Here is an 18,765-nt window from a genome sequence, read left to right as displayed (position 1 = left end):
TATTACAATGAAAATGCTGCCTTAGAGTAGATGAATGAAGGAATTACAAATAGCATCCTAATACAACAATAACACGAGGAGTAAGACAGGGGTGTGTTATTATTCAATCTGTATTCAGAGAACATTTTTTACGATGCTTTATCCGCGTAAAAAATAAGGGCGTAAAAATTTAGGGCAAGATCATAAATAACTTAAGAACATGCAGACGGCACTGCCAGTCGCAGAAAGCATGGAAGACTTGCAATCGCTGCTAGACAGAGTACATGACGCTAGTTGCAAATGGGTATTAATTGTTTAACTGTTTGTGGGTAAAATACAAATTAGTATTAAAAATACAATGGAAATATCACATTTTAGATATTTTGAAAGCTGGCGCTAAATAGTGAAAATACACGGTGATAAAGAGGTTAAGGCAAGAACTGAAATGACACGTATAGCACATGCAAAATTTGGAACAGCGCGCTCACCTGTATAGAAACCTGTCAATGCAAACCCGATTGCATATGCCCTTTTAAGAATCTTTGAAATTCTGCGAGGGAAGACTGATGCTATATTGGCGAAATGAATTGGGTAGTGCAGTTGGTAAATATTACACTTACGCTAACTGTACCTACAGGAAGAAATCATGTAGAATATCATCGCATATACAACCTCAGGGAGCCAGACCTCAAATACTAATGCCTCAAAACCTTCGTGCTACTTCGTGCTACTACTAAAAAGTGGTATACTTTTTTTTACCCTAAAGAAGGCATGCATTAATCTTTAACTTGCAGTTATTATTGAGTCCTGTGTGCACTAGTGCTCTCCAACGGAAGACAAAAAGTCACGATACAATGAAGACTTAAAAGATAACATAAGGACCCCTTAATATTACTGTTATTAATATAAAAGGTTAAATTTAGACATTAATTGGATTTTAAATGCAAAAATACAATATGAGAAATAGTGTTAATTTTGTCAACCCTGTAACTCTAAAAAAGGTTAGACTTATGAAAAAAATGCATTTAATCAATTTTTTCTACAACCGTCAGTAAAAATGTAATTTTTAACGCATGCTGTCAGTGCCTAAAATGTGACATTATGTCACTGAATGCTCACTGATGGTAAAAGTCATTTACTTTTAGCACTGGTGCTAAAAGTAAGTCACGTGATTTACTTTTAACACTGAAATTAGTTGACAACAAATGATTGAATGTTTGGAATCTTTCAATTACCCTAGCAACTTCATAATTAATTTGATTTCAGAATGACATATTATGAATTATTCATTAACGTAAAAAGTAATAATACCTTGATATATACGGGCATAAACTTGTTTGTAGAAAAAATAGTGTATGATATGTGTGCTAAAAGTGATTTTATTTGTTCGAAGCTTCCCTTTTCACAAAATAAAATACCACTTTTAGCACTTATATCATAAATAACTATTGAAGAGAATTTTCTGGGCTTCAATTTCAATTCTAAATAGGTTATTTTTTCGTAGGTGTCATATTTTCCGAGACATAAGCCAAAAAGTCATAAAGTGACATTTAACCCCTCCCCTCTCCTCGAGCTCATCGTCTATCTTCGGGGACTTTTGAGACATACCAGCCCAAGTCTAGAGAAATCATTTAAAACAATTTCCAAAACTGTGGGATTTTTTTCCACCGATTTTTCCAATTTGACTGGGCGTCACTATGAAATGTTGATAGATAATGAATTTAATAACAACTTATAACAAAGTTGGTTGAATGGGTGCTTCTATAGAGAGTAACTAAAATAATTGACTTGCTCTTACATGTGATTTAACAACTTTTTGTAGCAGACTGCGTTTGGACACCAACGTTTTTTTTTTCATTTTATGTTTTTGATAGGATAGCACATTTCCAATTGAACTGTCTAGTATAAAAAGATAATAGTGTTGCTCAATTCTCATAACAATATCGACATACAAAAATCCGATCGAACCAATTTACAGTTTATATTGAATCGCAGTCTTTAAGCCTGATTCACAGCGATAAGCGTCGCCTGTGTGGATTTCCGGTCGAAATGAGACATTGAAAATTTGTTATTGATTATCTATAATAAAACGAGTGTAAAATTAATACATCGGCTAATTTACATTTAATAGAATGAAAATCAAATTACCGTGAAACATTGATAGCTTTTCGTATGTATGAAATATTGCATATTTAATAAGTTCTGACAAATTCCGATATTGATTAAATTAAACTTTAAAATAGGACGTGATCGATATTATTGTAAAGGGAAATTTTAAAGAGGATAATCATGTCTGTCCTAACTAACAATTTTTCATTAAAAAAATTATGGAGATTAATTTAACTATAAGAATATTTATAATTCAATTAAACTACAAAAATTATTACTTTAAAATCTTGATACAAAAAAAATATCAATGATCAACGATCGATCAAAAATGATACTTAAAATCACAAGTAATTGTTGTGATTTTAATATACAGGGTGGTCCGAACTGTATTTCGGAAACTTCGGCAGCATATTCTGCAGATAAAAATAAGTAAAAAGTTCGTATAAATGTATGTCCTAAAATGCTTGGTTTCGGAGATACAGGGTGTAGAACTTTCATTTGTATTTCGATTTTTCCAAATAATTTTTGAAGCAACGGCAATATTTGAATGAAAATTGTTGTCTCGGAGTTTTTTGAAACGAGAAATCTGATTTTGAGTTAAAGTTAGTAAGTACGTTAGTCTAGAACTTCGTTTTTTCCGGAATCGGCATTTAAATGTTATTTGCAAAAATCTATCTTGAAATTAGTAAAATTTATAATACGGTCCAGAGAAAGATTCATAATTAGGATTTTCAACACTTAAAAAAAGTTAAGATGTTCAAATAGATTTTTTTTTGAAATCTCTGCACTGTGTTCTCATTCACATTCGCAACAGACCTATACTATACCGTATAATTCAGTTCAAAGAATAATTCAGATATTTGAAACAGATGCAGAAACAGGCATTAAGAAAATGTAAGCGTGAAGATAAAAAAAATAAATAGAGAGAAAACAATGATTTCAGTATTCTTCTTCATGCTGAAGAAAATAAACTGATGAAGATGCTGAAGAAAATAAAACATTAGCTCCCGGCTGCTTGGTGAGGCAATAGGAAAATGTCACAGCTCTATTCTTAGGGCTTTATAAGTTGTAGAAGATCGGGAGATCTGGTTACTAATGGATGGTTGTCGTACACATTCCTTTATAATAACAGAATATTTGCAGGATGCGTTCAAAGGAAACGTAATAGGGCTATATTACACCATTAATTAGCCTTTGATTTTTATAGGTCTCTGATCTTTCGTTGGCTGTGAATAGGGAATTATTTGAACGTTTTATTAATAAGAATAGGTGTTTAATAGAGTTCCTTGAGTTACAAATATTGTTATATGAGCAAGGCCAAGAGAGCGATTGAGCAATGAATAGTAGACATACATCGGTATTTTAATTGTAGCTTTCTCTGGGCCGTATTATAAATTTTACTAACTGTAAGGTAGATTTTTAATGAAATCATCTGGGAGATATTTCACCTTTTTAAAATTTGCATGGGATTTCTAATGTCCCGTGTTCCGATGCACCACTATACAGGGTGGGCCACTGAAAACTTACAATGGCTATAATTTTTAAACCAAAAAAGTTATCAAGAAAATAAAAAATACCGTTTATAATATCGAGGGGGAATACATATGACGTATTTTTTGAACCACCCCGACCTACCCCTTAGGAGGCACCCTTACTCACTTGAAAATCTTAAATGGCAACACCCCACTTATGGCGTCTTTTTGGAAAGCTCATGAAAAATGCTAAATGATGATCATAAAGTTTTTAGGGTGAAATTGAAAAACTACCCTTACACGAACAATTAGGTGGACATTAATGAAACAGGTGATTTTTTCAGCATAACTTACAAATTCGGACCCAGCTAAATGACGCAAATGAAGTATTTTTCAAACCACCCCAACCCACCCCTAGGTGGCACCCCCTCACTTCTAATCTCAAGATAGCGATACCCCATTTGTGACACTTCTTTGGAAAGCTAATTGAAATTGCTAAACGATGGTCATACAGACTTCAACTTAATTACTGGTTAGTGACAAGAAATGTAGGTGTGACAATTTGAAAGAAGTTTAAAATGATAATTTATTTTAATAATAACTCAAAATGACAGCCGTTTTGTTCCATACAAAAATACAAACGATTTTCAAATTCTTCTCTCACTTTTTGGAAAGTCTCTCTCGGAATATTTCGACATGCTTCAGTTCTCCTCTGCCGCAATTCTTGCAACGAACCTGGTTTTGTCTTGTAGACTATGGATTTAGTGTAACCCCACAAGGAAAAGTCTAAAGGAGTGAGATCAGGTGATCTTGGCGGCCACTCGATTAGACCCCTTCTACCAATTCATTGCCTTGGATAATGTTTATCCAACCACCGCCTTGTGACAATAGAATAATGCGAAGGGGCTCCATCTTGCTGAAAGTCTATGAGGTCTTCATTAAGAATTATAATAAATTTCTTTGTACCAGCTTTTTTTCCTCGCAATGGTTCATGGATACAAAAATAATTCATTCTATTGATTTTGACACGTTTTGACATTTTTTTTATTTTTAGGCTCTATTTTTTTCGTTCTTTTTTATGACAGTTTTTTATGACAGTCGTTCAGCATTTTTTATACGCTTTAAAAAGAGGTGTCACAAGTGGGGTATCGCTATCTTGAGGGGGTGGCACCTAAGGGTGGGTCGGGGTAGTTTGAAAAAAACCTTATTTAGCTGGGTCCCAAACTTATCTGAAAAAATCACTTTTCTCATTAATGTCCACCAAATTTTTCATGTAAGGGGTAGTTTTTCAATTTCACACTAAAAACTTTATGATCATCGTTTAGCATTTTTCATGGGATTTCCAAAAAGGCGGTACAAGTGGGGTGTTGCCATTTAAGATTTTCAAGTGAGTAGTGGTGCCGCCTTAGGGGTAGGTCGGGGTGGTTTAAAAAATACGTCATATGTATTCCCCCTCGATAGTATAGAAACGGTATTTTTTATTTTTTTGATATCTTTTTTGGTTTAAAAATTATAGCCATTGTAAGTTTTCAGTGGCCCACCCTGTATAAATCTGGATTGTTTAGCAAAACTATGCGAGACCTCGTTGATTTTACTACTCTGGCATATAGCTCCATATATTAAATGGTGTAGAGTATGAAGGGAAACTATATTTGTGACACTAAGCTAATTATAGTGGTTTATGGTCACAATTATTAGAGCCTGATCGTTGATGGAAGAAATAAGAAGACGCGGAACCTTATGGGCGATTTTGTGACACAAAACCTGTCCGAGATGTAGCTGGCGATACCGTTGCCGCTAGTCAATCTGTCCCAGATTTAGTTTAGCTCTGCGTCGCTGCGCGCTGATGTCGTTTACAGATGTTTACAGGCCAGCGGATAAAGAATACTGTACCGTAGTTCTGCTTTCAGTTGACAGACATATTTTTCATCCAAAGATATTTTTGCGAAACCTATTACAGATATTACACATTTTAATATGGCAACACTGTCACTTTCAGTTCCACACCGTCTTCGATATGCCTTCGCTAGCCGAATTAGAGAAAATGAGTGCAGAGGCACCTTGTCGCGAATTTGACCATTAGGTTGCGTATCTTCCTTATTATTCTTTCAATCAACGATATGCTATTATTACTGATGTCACTAAAGTCAAACTAATAGTCTTCTAATAAATTCTAAATCGAAACAAATAAATGAATAGAAATAATATTAAAAATATATTTTACCCCAATATAAACTACTCTCGATTAAAGAGGCAATTTTTTCCAATGAGGTTTGCGCTGCTAGGCACGTTTTATAGGCTTTAGTAAGTTGTGTGTATTTTTCTCCAACAATAATATTATCGTACAATCTGTACATCAACTTGTTATCGGATCTACCCAGATCTAAGTCGAGATTCAGGGAGTATTTGTGGTTTATGTGAAATTCCTTTAAATAATCATCGGTATTTTGGTGGAGAGTCTTGTTGAGTACCCTTTCTTTTTCCTTTTTTAATATATCGTCTTGACGGTGTAAATTTTCTGGAAAAGATGTGTATTAGTTGAATCATATACCAGGCAGGGGCGGATACAGAAATTTATTTTAAGGGGGACCCAAATAAAAAGCAATGTAGAATATGATTTTTATTTATTTTTAACCCAAAAGCTTAATATTTATCGCAATTTATAGGTTTTAGGGGGGTGCCTTGGCCCCATGGACCCCCCTTCAGTATCCACCCCAGATACCAGGTGTTTTATTCGCTACCCCTATTCATAATATGCTTATTATTCTTTTTAGTGTAGTAAACATACATAAAAATTTTGAATGGCTCATTTTGGTATAACTTTTCGTTGGATTTGTAACTATCTTTTCTATAGCGATTCAATATATATTTTATGAAATAGTGGAAAACCATAAAAGGTTAAAATTTATCTTAAATAACGCTTATACAGGGTGCTACAAATTCGAAGTACGAGCATTGGTATCTCGGTAACCGTAATAGATACAAACATGGTTAAATTGGGGCAAAGTTGCGAATTGGGATGTTCACCAAGATGCTATCAAAAAAGTTTTAAAAATTTCAAGGATTGCTGAGTTTTTTTTGGAAAAAACTGATTTTTTTGAAAATCAATTTTATTTTTTCCTGTCGTTACTTTTTAGAAAATCAAAAAACGAATTGCACATTCGCATAGCCACTTTATTAGGGCTATCTGATAGTACTTTTAGATTTTTAAATTAGCTGATAATTTGTGAGATACAGAGGCCAACTTATTTTTTTTAAATATGGACCTGCATTTTTTATTTCAGATTTTGAAAGAACTCGGTCTCCTGAATACAATGATATGCCACACTTTATACCTTTTGTTGTTTTGGATACCTTCACAGCAAAAAAAAACTATTTAGTTATTATTTAAAATAATTCAAGTCCGACTCTGGTTTCTTAAATTATTTAATCTGATTATATTCATCGCAACAATATTGATTAGCGCTAATTAACATTGAAGAAGGAAAATCGAGCCAATTGGAAGAGATTCAAATAATCAATATCCAGGTCAGAAATTTAAAGATATTATTTTTAAGTTTTTTATTGTGAATTTGAAATCTCAGTGTGCGATCTAATAATATGCATAATATTACTCGAAGTTATTATAAATAAATCAACTTCTACAACCGTCCCTATTGCACAAATTTATTTTTTGCTAAATTTTATTTATAGCTCTCTGAACTTTCTTTTTATAGCTCTTATACTTCCGAATGCATTTTGTACTCTTTATTGTAAATGTTGAGATGAATTGATTTCACTTTTACAAATGACATCAAATAATGTAGTCCCTTGGCGATAGGTCCAGGAACCACGCTGGACATTATACTGTTCTACCATTTCCAATCCATCTTCCGGGAAAATGATTTGATTGTTTATATTATATTATACTTATATTAATTATTTTATTGCATTTGATTTTCCGTATTCAATGTTTTACTCCACGTCATTGTTAAGTTTGAAAGCTTATCAATATTGTAATGATGAATAGATTAAATACTTAAAAAAAACAGAGCCAGACTTGAAACTAGTTTAAATAAATTGTGTTCAAATGTCAAAACAAAAAAAAATATTAAGTATGGCATATCATTGTACTCACGAGACCGAGTTTTTTCAAAATTTGAAATGAAAAATGCAGTTCCGTATTTAAAAAAAATTAAGTTCGCCTCTGTATCTCAAAAATTATGAGCTAATTTGAAAATCTAAAAATACTATCAGATAGCCCTAATAAAGTGGCTATGAGAATGTGCAAATAATGTTTTGATTTTCTAAAGAGTAACGACAGGAAAAAATAAAATATATTTTCAAAAAAATCAGTTTTTTCCAAAAAACTCAGCAATCCTTGAAATTTTTTAAACTTTTTTGATGACATCTTGGTGAACATCCCAAAGCGCAACTTTGCCCCAATTTAACCGTGTTCGTATCTATTACGGTTACCGAGATACCAAAGCTCGTACCTCGAATTTGTAGCACCCTGTATATTAAGTAAATATGTTTTTTATTATTCTTCTAATTTTTATGGAATAGTTGCAATCAATTTATTATCAACTGTTCTAATTCATTATCACGAATGACAATTCCATATTTTATCATTAGATTAAATTTTTGAGGCAACTATTGACCTATTCCACTGCGATCTTTTCTGATTTATTGTGGTCCTTTTCTGATCTTTAGGTTATATTCTCCACTTCTATCCTCTTCAAAAAGTCTATCAAATTGGATATTCAACCCATCATATAGATTTTTGCCAATGGCTTTTAATTCTTTAATTCAAAGTTCTGTCTTTTAGGTTCTTTATACAATCTGTACATAACTTCGTCTGTCAATCTCAATCAGATTTAGATGCCAATTGAGCTTGAAATCTCCTATTATTATACCGTTATTATACCCAATAGAATAAGTAAGTAAAATAGCAAAAGCGGGTTCCACCGTTTACACGAAAATTTGAAATAAAATTGTTCCAGCCCGCTCCTCGCTAGATATGAGTGCAATTAATTTTTAGGTTAGGGATTTGCTACTAGTTATTGTTAGATGGCGTTAAATCATTTTTTGTAGTTTCCAATGGCCATTTTCAAAGAATATTGTCGTTGTGATAACGTCAATCATGTTATCAAAACGATTTTCAATTTTTATTACTTGTATTTTACCTAGACAATTTTTTTATATGTGTGGCTCTAAAATATGTATAATGTAAGTCTTTATATTTATTTATTTAATTTTCAAAACTTTGGGCACATTACGTTAGCACTGTTTTATTATAATAAATGGTGTTTATTCAGGGTATTTCAAAAAACATATGCCATCTTTTGTGGGGAGATTCCTCACATAAAAATAAGATTTATTAATTAAATCGTAGCTACAGGGTGTAAGTCTTAATATTTTTTCGATTTTTTATATTTTTTTTCCAAGTACTTTTAGCGTTTCAAATGAAATTCTGAGGGTAAAAGTTACTATAAATGCGACATATTTTAAAGCTAAAAAAGTGTCCCCATATTCACCAAGGACGTGAATATGGGTTATCACTGGAATATTTTTCTAAAAAAAGCATGTTCGCCACTGACATTTTTTTCTCTTGTTACCGAAATAGTGTAAGAAGTTTAATGCCGATTAAAAGTTGTCTCTGATATTTTGTCTATTTTGGGATTCTTGATCAGATAAATACCTTAAAAAAAAATAATATCATTAACTTGCAAAAGTTTTAAATAAGTACTCTTTGATTGCTCATCAAAAAATATGAAAGAAGTTCCAATAAACATGGGTATGGAAATGTATTGTTTTAGAGTTACAGGATGTTAAAACTTTTTAAAATTAGTTTTTTTGTAATTATCTTAAATACCATTATTTTTTTGTTTGAAATTGCTGTACCATTAATAATGATAACAACTCGTAATAATATTTAATAATAAATTAGGTAAAATATATAATTTATTAATTTTATTTGAATTTTGTTAATTATTGTGATTAATAAAATTGCGTTTATCTCATCAAGAACGCAGAATTTGACAAAATATCAACAGATAACTCTTAATTGACATTAAACGACCTACACAAATTTATTATCAAAAGAAAAAAAGTCAGTGGCGCACATGTTGCAACCCATATGCACACACCCAAGTCCCTGATGAATTTATCAAAACTTTTTTAGTTTATTAATTAATAAAATTGCGTGTATCTCATCAAGAACGCAGAATTTAACAAAATATCAACAGATAACTCTTAATTGACATTAAACGGCCTACACAATTTTATTATCAAAAGAAAAAAAGTCAGCGGTGCACATGTTGCAACCCATATGCACGCACCCAAGTTCCTGATGAATTTATCAAAACTTTTTTAGCAGTAAAATATGTAGCACTTGTAGTAACTTTTGCACTCAACATTTCATTCGAATCACTAAAAGTACTTGGAAAAAAAATATAATAAATCGAAAGATTATTAAGATACACCCTGTAGCTACGAAAGAACTACTAGACACCCTGTAGCTACGAAAGAAAGCAGAATCGGACCTATGGTGATATGAAAAATAAATCTTATTTTTATGTGAGGAATCTCGCCACGAGAGATGGTACACGTTTTTTGAAACACCCGTTATATTTGACTCTTATTTTCTTGTATGTATAAGATTTACTTTTAAATCTTATTTTTTACACAACATATATTATAGTATATAGTAACGTTTCGAATTAGAATTGTTCATACTGGGTAAAAGATAAGTTTTACGAGTGTTTCTGTATTTAAAATTATAGCTTAGAGTGAAATTACGTAATAGCGCGTATTTTAATGCCAACCCCAACCAGGGCCGGCGGAAGGGCCGGGCGACTCGGGCGGCCGTCCGGGGCGCCTGATGCGAGGGGCGCCACGGCAACAACTAAAATATTTAAAAACAGTAACTTAAACAAATAGTAACGAATAACCAGATCAATAATTAATCTGTACTATCAATGTCCACGTTAAAATATTAGCAAATACCACACCACATAGGTAAAAATATTCTGACTAATTATTATAAACACTACTATATCCTAGGCCTATCCTATTATACAGTTTATTGAAATTATGCTCAAAAAATCCTTAGCACCAGAGTTTTAGGATAGGTTTGATTTCTCTTATTTTATATGTTTTTTGGTTCTCTATTCTATTCGAAACTGGAATTTGCGAATTAATTTTCGTGGAAGAATCTTAAACAAAATAGAATAAAAAACTATAAATCTGATTTGTTTGTGGTATTTTACTTATAACTCAAAAGTTATCAACCTTTTGTAAATAATTTTTTGGGTCAAGAGCTAACAAAATTGACAATTTTAGACTGACCGCTCAAAATCACACTTTTTCTACTACCGATACCCTTTATTTGTTATTAATGGCTCTGATATGTCCTAAAATTATTCGAGGCAAGTATTTATTCGCAAGAAGCTGAAGAGGGTCCTGATATCCTTATTATCAAAAAAAAAAAAAATAAGTTTGCCTCATTAATTAAATTAATTTATTAACAGTACTTATTTGGAAAATATATCAATCTTTTGGTGGTTTTGATTGTTTCGGATTGAATATGTAGTAATACAAAGAAAATGGTAGCAGAATCGTAGAATTTTCTCATAAGAACAAGAAAAAGGAATGCATCGCAAACACTGGCTGATCTTCATTTTGAAGCCGACAAAACTGTATGTGATCATACTTATACTGATTCTGCACGAAATAATTGATTGTGATAAAGAAAATAAAATTTTCTTAAATTCTTATGGAAAAATAATGCAACTGCTTGCAATTAAATAGGTACTAATGTTTTCAAAGATCACTTATACCAGAACGACAGTGTCGAAGTTGGACTTCTATTCTTATAGCATACCGCTTATAGCACTCTTAATTCTATCTTATAGCATACCGGGTGGTTTTCAAAAGTGGCACCTCTATAACTTGTTTATTTTTTCAGATAAAAAAACGAGATTTGGTATATTAGGTTACGACACAAATTAGGATTAACTGACGTAGTCAATTGTTTTTGGTCACTTTCTCAACTTGGTCAACTTTTGATTTTTAAATGGCACCCGCGATAGAAAATGGCCCACTGAATAGAATTACTTATCATATATGTGAACATTTGACATTTTCGCATATGGTTTATTTGAAATTGTAACATGCGATTCATAACAACAATTTGACTCGAAATGCCAAGTGTGTGGTACCATATTATTCATAAAAAATGCTTTTTCCAAATATGCTAATTAATCAGCAATCCTTGTTCCATTTGAAAAAAATGAGATATATGATTAAAAATACGATTTGGCCATCTTTTAACCGGCCAGGACAAAACACGAAAAATATTAGACGATGAAATCTATCTTTCAAGGCTCTTCGTTTATAAATTAGTGTTTTTAACGTTAAAAGTTAAAGTTGACATATGATATGTCATTGTACTCAGAGTGTCATTTTCTAACGAATAAAGTAGAAATAAAAATCCCTGATAAAATTATATTTTCACTTTTTTTATATAATTTAAATTTTTTTAATTCTGTTTATTTTTATAATTTAATTTATTTCTATTTTGTATTTGGGGTCGCACCACTCTGGCACTTTGTGCCATTGTATCGGTTTTTTAATCGCGGTGCGATTCCTTTATACATACATTTATTAATACTAATATTATTCTGTAAAACTTAATGGGGTCTAATAAAGAAATTTGAATTTGAATTTGAATTTTAATTTGAAATATACCGAGGGTGTCATTTAAAAATCAAAACTTTTAGACATTTCCGGTGAAACAGAAAGTTACCAAAAACAATTGAATACGTCAATCAATCCTAATTTACGTCATATACCAACTTACCAAATCTTGTTTAACCCTCTCGCCCGGTCTCAATATTTCCCTTCCGCCGGCCCTGACCCCCACAATATATGGCGCCTATGACTTGGAATCATGTTTCAGTAAGCCAGTTTCCGTTCTTTTTCTTGGTATATTCCTCGTGCTTATCTGGTCTGTATCTTATGAACTATTTTATATGGTATTTTTTCCACCATTCTAGAAATGGTAATTGTTATAAATAGTATTCATGTGCCCTGTTTGACCATTTCATCGGCCTTTTCGTTGTCCATGTGACCCTCATTACCCAAGCTAACGTAATATTGCTATGCTCACCCAATGAATTTAGAGCACGCACACAATCCCAAATTAGTCTAGAATTGACCAGGTAGATAAAAGATATATTGCTTCCGGAACTGAAAATTGTACATTTGTAATTAAATTGTAATGTAAAATTGAAAGTTGTACTAGCTATATTAACGTAAATTTACATTTTTATGTATGTTTTCTACTTAGGAATATATCGAACTTATATTCTTGTATAACGTTGATGTATTCAATTGGAACAGGAGTAATGAAACACACTGTAGATTTTGTAGAGAGAGAAATAATTAATAACTTACTATTTTGGCAATCGAGATCTTTCTGAATAATGTTTAGTACTGGTTTTAAAGGTGCGTCGGTACAGGAGGTTGAGAACATTAACTTTACTGTTAGAAATATGTTGTAGAGTGTAAGAAAGACCAGAATAGATATGCTTATGTTCCAAAGACGCCATTTTCCCTGAAATACAAGAGATCATTAAATTAGTGAATATGCGACGTTGTTCAAATTAACAATGCAAACCCTTAGACATTAAGATAGAGATTTGCTTTTCCGAAATAATACTGCTAGTAGTGAATACTTATACAGGATGTCCCAGGCTGAGCATAGAGGAGATATTATATGATATTCGAACAATTTAATTTTTGAAATAGATAACCACATATGATCATGGTCATCATTAATTTTGAAATTTAGGCTGCACAAATTTTTTTTGACAGGCAGTTTTTTTCGTTCACAAATTATAAATATTTTTTTTTCTCAGAAATGGTTAATGTTGGGAATAGAATGTGTAATATCAAAATTTTTAAAATTTTACGGAAAATGTAAGTAGGTATGTAAAAAAATTGGAGACCTCCACTTTTTTTAATATCATATTTTTTGAATTGTCATTTTTGAGTATCATATTTTTAAAGTTGTAGTTGTCGACTTCCGGTATTTTCGGAAGTGCCGCCATATTGAAAATTATTTTAGTCAATAGGGGTCGTTGTCAAACAATGATGTGCAAAAAATCTCCGATCTTGATATTGTAGTTCTCTAAAAACTTCTAATGCAGCCTCCTCTCAGCCTGGGACACCATGTATACAAGAGGCAAAAAGTAACTCGTAGGTCGATAGGATTTAGGTCCTTTCAATTTTCAATATAAAAAAATACGTGTAATATAAGTGTCTTAATATAACTCTTTTAAAAAACAACTGGTATTTTATACATAAACATATTTTAGTCTTTTTTTGTTTCACCTTATTAAATAATTGTTAAATCTGTAAATTTCACATGAATGTCACTTTGTCTATAGACAAGTTTATTAGAATGTCAATGAATAAATAAACATACCGCTTGGTTAAAATATTTTATTACCAAGTAGATATTAAATTTTATCTCTCCAATACAGTCTTATAAGCTGTGTGAAATAGGATTTCATATATTCCAAATTGATATTAATTTATTTAATTTTGTTTTTTTAGTAAAAGGCATGATTTGTTTTTCACATATTTTATATGAAGGCTTTTTCATTAAAAATACCATACCTATCTATCAACAACATAAATTGAGTATTACTTGTTGACGCTTTAATGAATTTCATAATGATATTTTCTCTTGACAAACCAATAAATATGATTTATTGTACTGTATTGTTGTATACAACAATATATTGTGTATATTGTGTGCAACGAGACCTAACAATATTTTACTATATGTAATTAAAACAAATCTTTCCAAACCATTGAACCATATATAGAATTATAAGTTCTAAAACTTTTTGTTGAATAATAATAAAAAATATATTTATATGATTGTGATGTGTGGTTCTGCTAAATCTTCCGTGAATATCACCATATCATTATGAAAACACATATCTATGGAGCCATGTTACCTAGGTTACTCAAGTGTGAGAGAATAATCATTTAGACATTTCTAGCAGCTTCTAGTAGGGTTTTGACTTTAATATGCAAATCTAGAAAATGTAGATAAACAATGTAGAAATGTAGAGTAAAATGTCATTGTTGCTTCCTTAATTGATCCTTGTAGTTTTTGAAGTGAAACTTCTTTACGTGCGCTGGGAGTAATAATAGAAGGCCGTGACACACGAGCTGGCGTCACGACACACGTCACGCACACGGAAAGTGGTAACGATCGAAAAAGTGCAGGTAACGATCGAAAAAGCCAATGAGGAAGTTGAGATGGGTCTTTGCAGCATCGTAACTCAGGCCCTATATGAGCTAGGGGGCTGAAACTGGGAATGTAGATGGGACTCTAAGAGCCCCATCTTTTCATGATAATTTGAAGACGGTTCGTGCATTAAAACCAATGGCGAAAAAATCGCCCGATTTAAATGAAATTTGGTATGTCTATAGACTGCACCAAGGCCAACTTTACCGTGTACGTGTCACTGTGACAGTTAGTTTTGACGTAACAAACGTTGGAACCAAACATGGCACGGGGATACAGGACCCAAATGGAGTTCTCAGACGGGCAGACGGACTGACAGACAGACGGAAGTAAGAAGAAGTTTCGCTTCAAATATGCGCACATATTGTAGCATTAGTTGTAAAGTTGTAAAATAATAATTTATAAGAGATTGACTTACTTAACATATCTAAAGAGATTTTACTTTTATCTACATAATCCAGAAAAAATATTTATTATTATGACAAATTTAAATTTTGCTCATGAATAGTTGTCATAGAAGATTACATCATTTTTATTATTATATAGTGTTCTGTCAAAAATTAAAAAAATGTTAAAACATACACTCAGCGGCACGAAAAACGGACACCTTAAAATCTTTATGTATTTTAGAGTTTGATATATTTTGTTATAATTCACCGATTTTGATGATCTTTTAAGCAATTTGTAGCTTTTTAGTATCTTTTTCTAAATTAAAAAGACACACCCTGAGGAATATGTTAAGACAGCAAGGAACTTAAAAATCCTTTTATCATCTAGATCCTTTCTAAATAGTTTGTTTTTTGGCTCATCTCAAGTGCTTTATTTTTGCTGGAGATATTCGCTCTTGGAGAAGACACTAACATATTTTTCATAATTTTTACATCAAAACCATGCCTTTGCTTTTGGTCCCAGCCAACAGACCTATGAAATAGTATTTGTGATTTGCGCAATGTTACTCTCATTAATAAATCATATTATTATTGTCTGTTGGCTGTTGGGCAGTTACTCTAGTAGGGATGGTTTTAAGCCGAGAAGTGGTATTCGCTATAGTTCCTTTAATTGAAGATGTTAGAGATCAAAATTATGTCTCTAACAGATTTAGGTGTGCACGAAGTACAGTGCAGTCACTTCCTCGAGATAAGTTTAAATTTGCTAGACGTCCAGGAACCTTCATAGGAGAACTTCGAATCGAGACGATCGATTTATTTTAAGTTTATCGCTAAGAAACCGCCGTTTTCCGCTTTTCAAATTTGTAACGAATTACACCTAAGGAACGTACATGAAACTCAACGGAATGTTAGAAGAAGATTAAACGAAGCAAATCTTATATCAAGAAGGCCTGCTTCAGGACCACAACTTACTATGTCTCTTGACTAGGACCAAAAGGAAAGGTATGGTTTTAATGTAAAAATTACTAATAAATGTAAGTGATTTCTTCAAAAGCGTATATCTCTAAGAAAAATACAGCTATTGAGATGAACAAAAAACCAAATTATCGACATCGAAAGATATACCTAGATGATGAAATTATTTTTAAATTCCTTGTTTTCTTAACATATTCCATAAGGTGTTTTAAAATTTCACCAAAATATCAACATTTTATTTTTTCTCGTATAATTGACGGATGGGAACTTTCATTATTTATTTAGAAAGAAGTACTGAAAACTCAAATTATTTAGCTACATATTGCTTAAAAAATAATCAAAATCGGCTGTCTAGAAAAAAATTATTATTAAACTTTAAAATGCATCAAATTTAAAGTGTCTGTTTTTTTTATTCAGTGTATTTTAAGAGATGTAAATCAACTTAAGCTTACTATATTTTGGTAAAAATATAGAACGTGAGGAGTTACCTGAAACATCAGTGACCTTTGACACCTGAATCGAACGATAAAGAGATTTGCAGGCCGAACCTATCTTTTCCGGCAGCACTTTGCGACAAACGAAACCGTTAATTGTAGCATGTTGTGGCACGCTCTATTTGATTTTTATTAATTTATCGAAAGCACAGCCGCTATGCTTAATCGTGCAGGACAAACACAACCTCCACACTGTTTACAGGATCTGATTCCGTTGGTGGGATAGTAGGGAATGCGCGTGTTCGTTATACAGGAGCGAGTGATCTGGAGTAGGTGACTTACTCCGACTGTCCGTGGCGCGTTGTTTGCCTTCCTGCGAAATATAGTCTAGGGGAGTTTTCCAGGGCTATGGAATTTTCCATCGCCTTGTCCCGATACCAATTAAATGCGTTATATTATACGTAGATTTTAACTCAATAAAATTATACACTCAGATGCAAAAAAACGCAACGGAGAAAATTTTGGTCAAATTTAAAATGTTATATTTTTGTTACTTTCATGAATTTTTAAGCGAACTGTATATAATTATATCAATTTAATTCGTAAACAAAGTTTTTTATAAGCTGTAATATTTGGACTATTATACAGGGTTACCCTAGGGTTGCTTTTTTACCTTAATTTTAAAACACCCTGTGCAATAATTTTGTGTGTAAATTTTCCTAAAATATAATTTTATGGTCAGAACCATGACTCCTGAGCATTTTGTTTTTTGATTCAAGTCAATACATGCTTTGGTTAATTTTTAAGAGCGAAATGAACCGATCACGATCAATTAGCAATTTTTTCAATTATTACATTTTGATGTAATTTTTTAATATGACGAGATGGTTTTGGTGACCATTGTCGCAACGTCACATTACGCTACATTGGATACTCTATACTAAATTTAAAAAAAACGTTAAAGACTAACGATACAGTCCTGGATTTTATAAACATTCATAACGATAACAAAACTATCTGCAATACTCAAATATACAAACAGAAAAAAATGTAAAAAATACCCTACTCCCTTGGCTGCTACAACTACCTGTATACATCCGTTTATACTGTCATTGAGGCTGCGTACACCATATTCCGTTATGCTTTCCCATTCTTGTTTAAGAACCAAGCGAAGTCATTTAATGAAGCTGGTACTGCTTCGCGACCATTAACTCTCCTGGCAAGCATTTCCCAAACGTGGAATATGATAGGCAGATCATAGTAGTATATAGTTCACGATAATCACCAAAACCACCTGGCCTTAATGAAAAATAACATCAAAAAGTAATGAAAACTAAAAAAAATTGCAAATTGATGGTGGCAAGTTCATTTCGCTCTCAAAATTAACCAAGGCATGTATTGACATGATCCAAAAAAAAAACAAAATGCTCAGGAGACATGGTTCTGACCACAAAAATAATATTTTAGGAAAATTTACATACGAAATTATTGCACACCCTGTATAATATGCCAAATACTATTGTGTATAAAAACTGGGTTTACGAATTAAAGTTGATATAATTATATACAGCTTGCTAAAAAAATCATGAAAAATAGAGCTAAAATAACAAAAATACAACACTTTAAATTTGACCAAAAATTTCTCCGGTGCGTTAGTTAGCATTTGAGTGTATTTCTAGTCTAATAAAATTTGGTGAACATATACACAACATCCATTTTAGTGTTTATGTGTAAGAAATATATTGATATTATATTAAAAGTAATATGTTATCATAATGTCATCGATCGTCAATTCCAAGCCAATTAGACGCCGCTTTTTTCGATCATATGGTGTATAAGTATCAGTAAATATTATTAGAAAAGTGCGATATTTGCAAATCTAAGATTGGCTGGCATTCATGGGACACAGAAAACAGGGTAGATTTTAGCAGTGCAGCAATTATAATTAAAGAACTGATGAAAAATAAAAAAGGCTCTTTTAATCCAGTCTAGTATAACAGTACCCTGTGATTGAAAAATAATGGCGTCCAGTTGACTAGGAAATGACGATCGATGACATTTCCTGTACAGGGTGATTTTTAACCTATACGCATAAACTT

General features: G+C 32.0%; 1 protein-coding gene across 3 annotated transcripts in view; it reads right to left on the bottom strand.

Moving 5' to 3' along the window:
- LOC115886809 (beta-1,4-glucuronyltransferase 1) overlaps window positions 1-18,765 on the bottom strand; it is a 92,504-nt gene that overhangs the window by 65,333 nt on the left and 8,406 nt on the right. The window contains exons 1-3 of one of the 3 annotated variants that reach the window (XM_030906101.1): window positions 16,721-16,948; window positions 12,999-13,158; window positions 5,785-6,078 (exon numbers count right to left, since the gene is read on the bottom strand). In XM_030906101.1, the coding sequence (XP_030761961.1) occupies window positions 5,785-6,078; window positions 12,999-13,158; window positions 16,721-16,729 (463 nt within the window). In that variant the 5' untranslated portion in view covers window positions 16,730-16,948. Of the gene's footprint in view, window positions 1-5,784; window positions 6,079-12,998; window positions 13,159-16,720; window positions 16,949-18,765 lie in introns of those variants that run through there. The other 2 variants (XM_030906099.1, XM_030906100.1) reach the window with 2 other exon arrangements.

This window comes from Sitophilus oryzae, unplaced genomic scaffold (genome assembly GCF_002938485.1).
Source record: "Sitophilus oryzae breed Bouriz unplaced genomic scaffold, Soryzae_2.0 scaffold_499_pilon_pilon, whole genome shotgun sequence".
Classification (NCBI taxonomy): Eukaryota; Metazoa; Arthropoda; class Insecta; order Coleoptera; family Curculionidae; genus Sitophilus; species Sitophilus oryzae.
The sequence above is the reverse complement of the archived record's forward strand: the minus strand, read 5'-3'. Positions and strand labels throughout refer to the sequence as shown.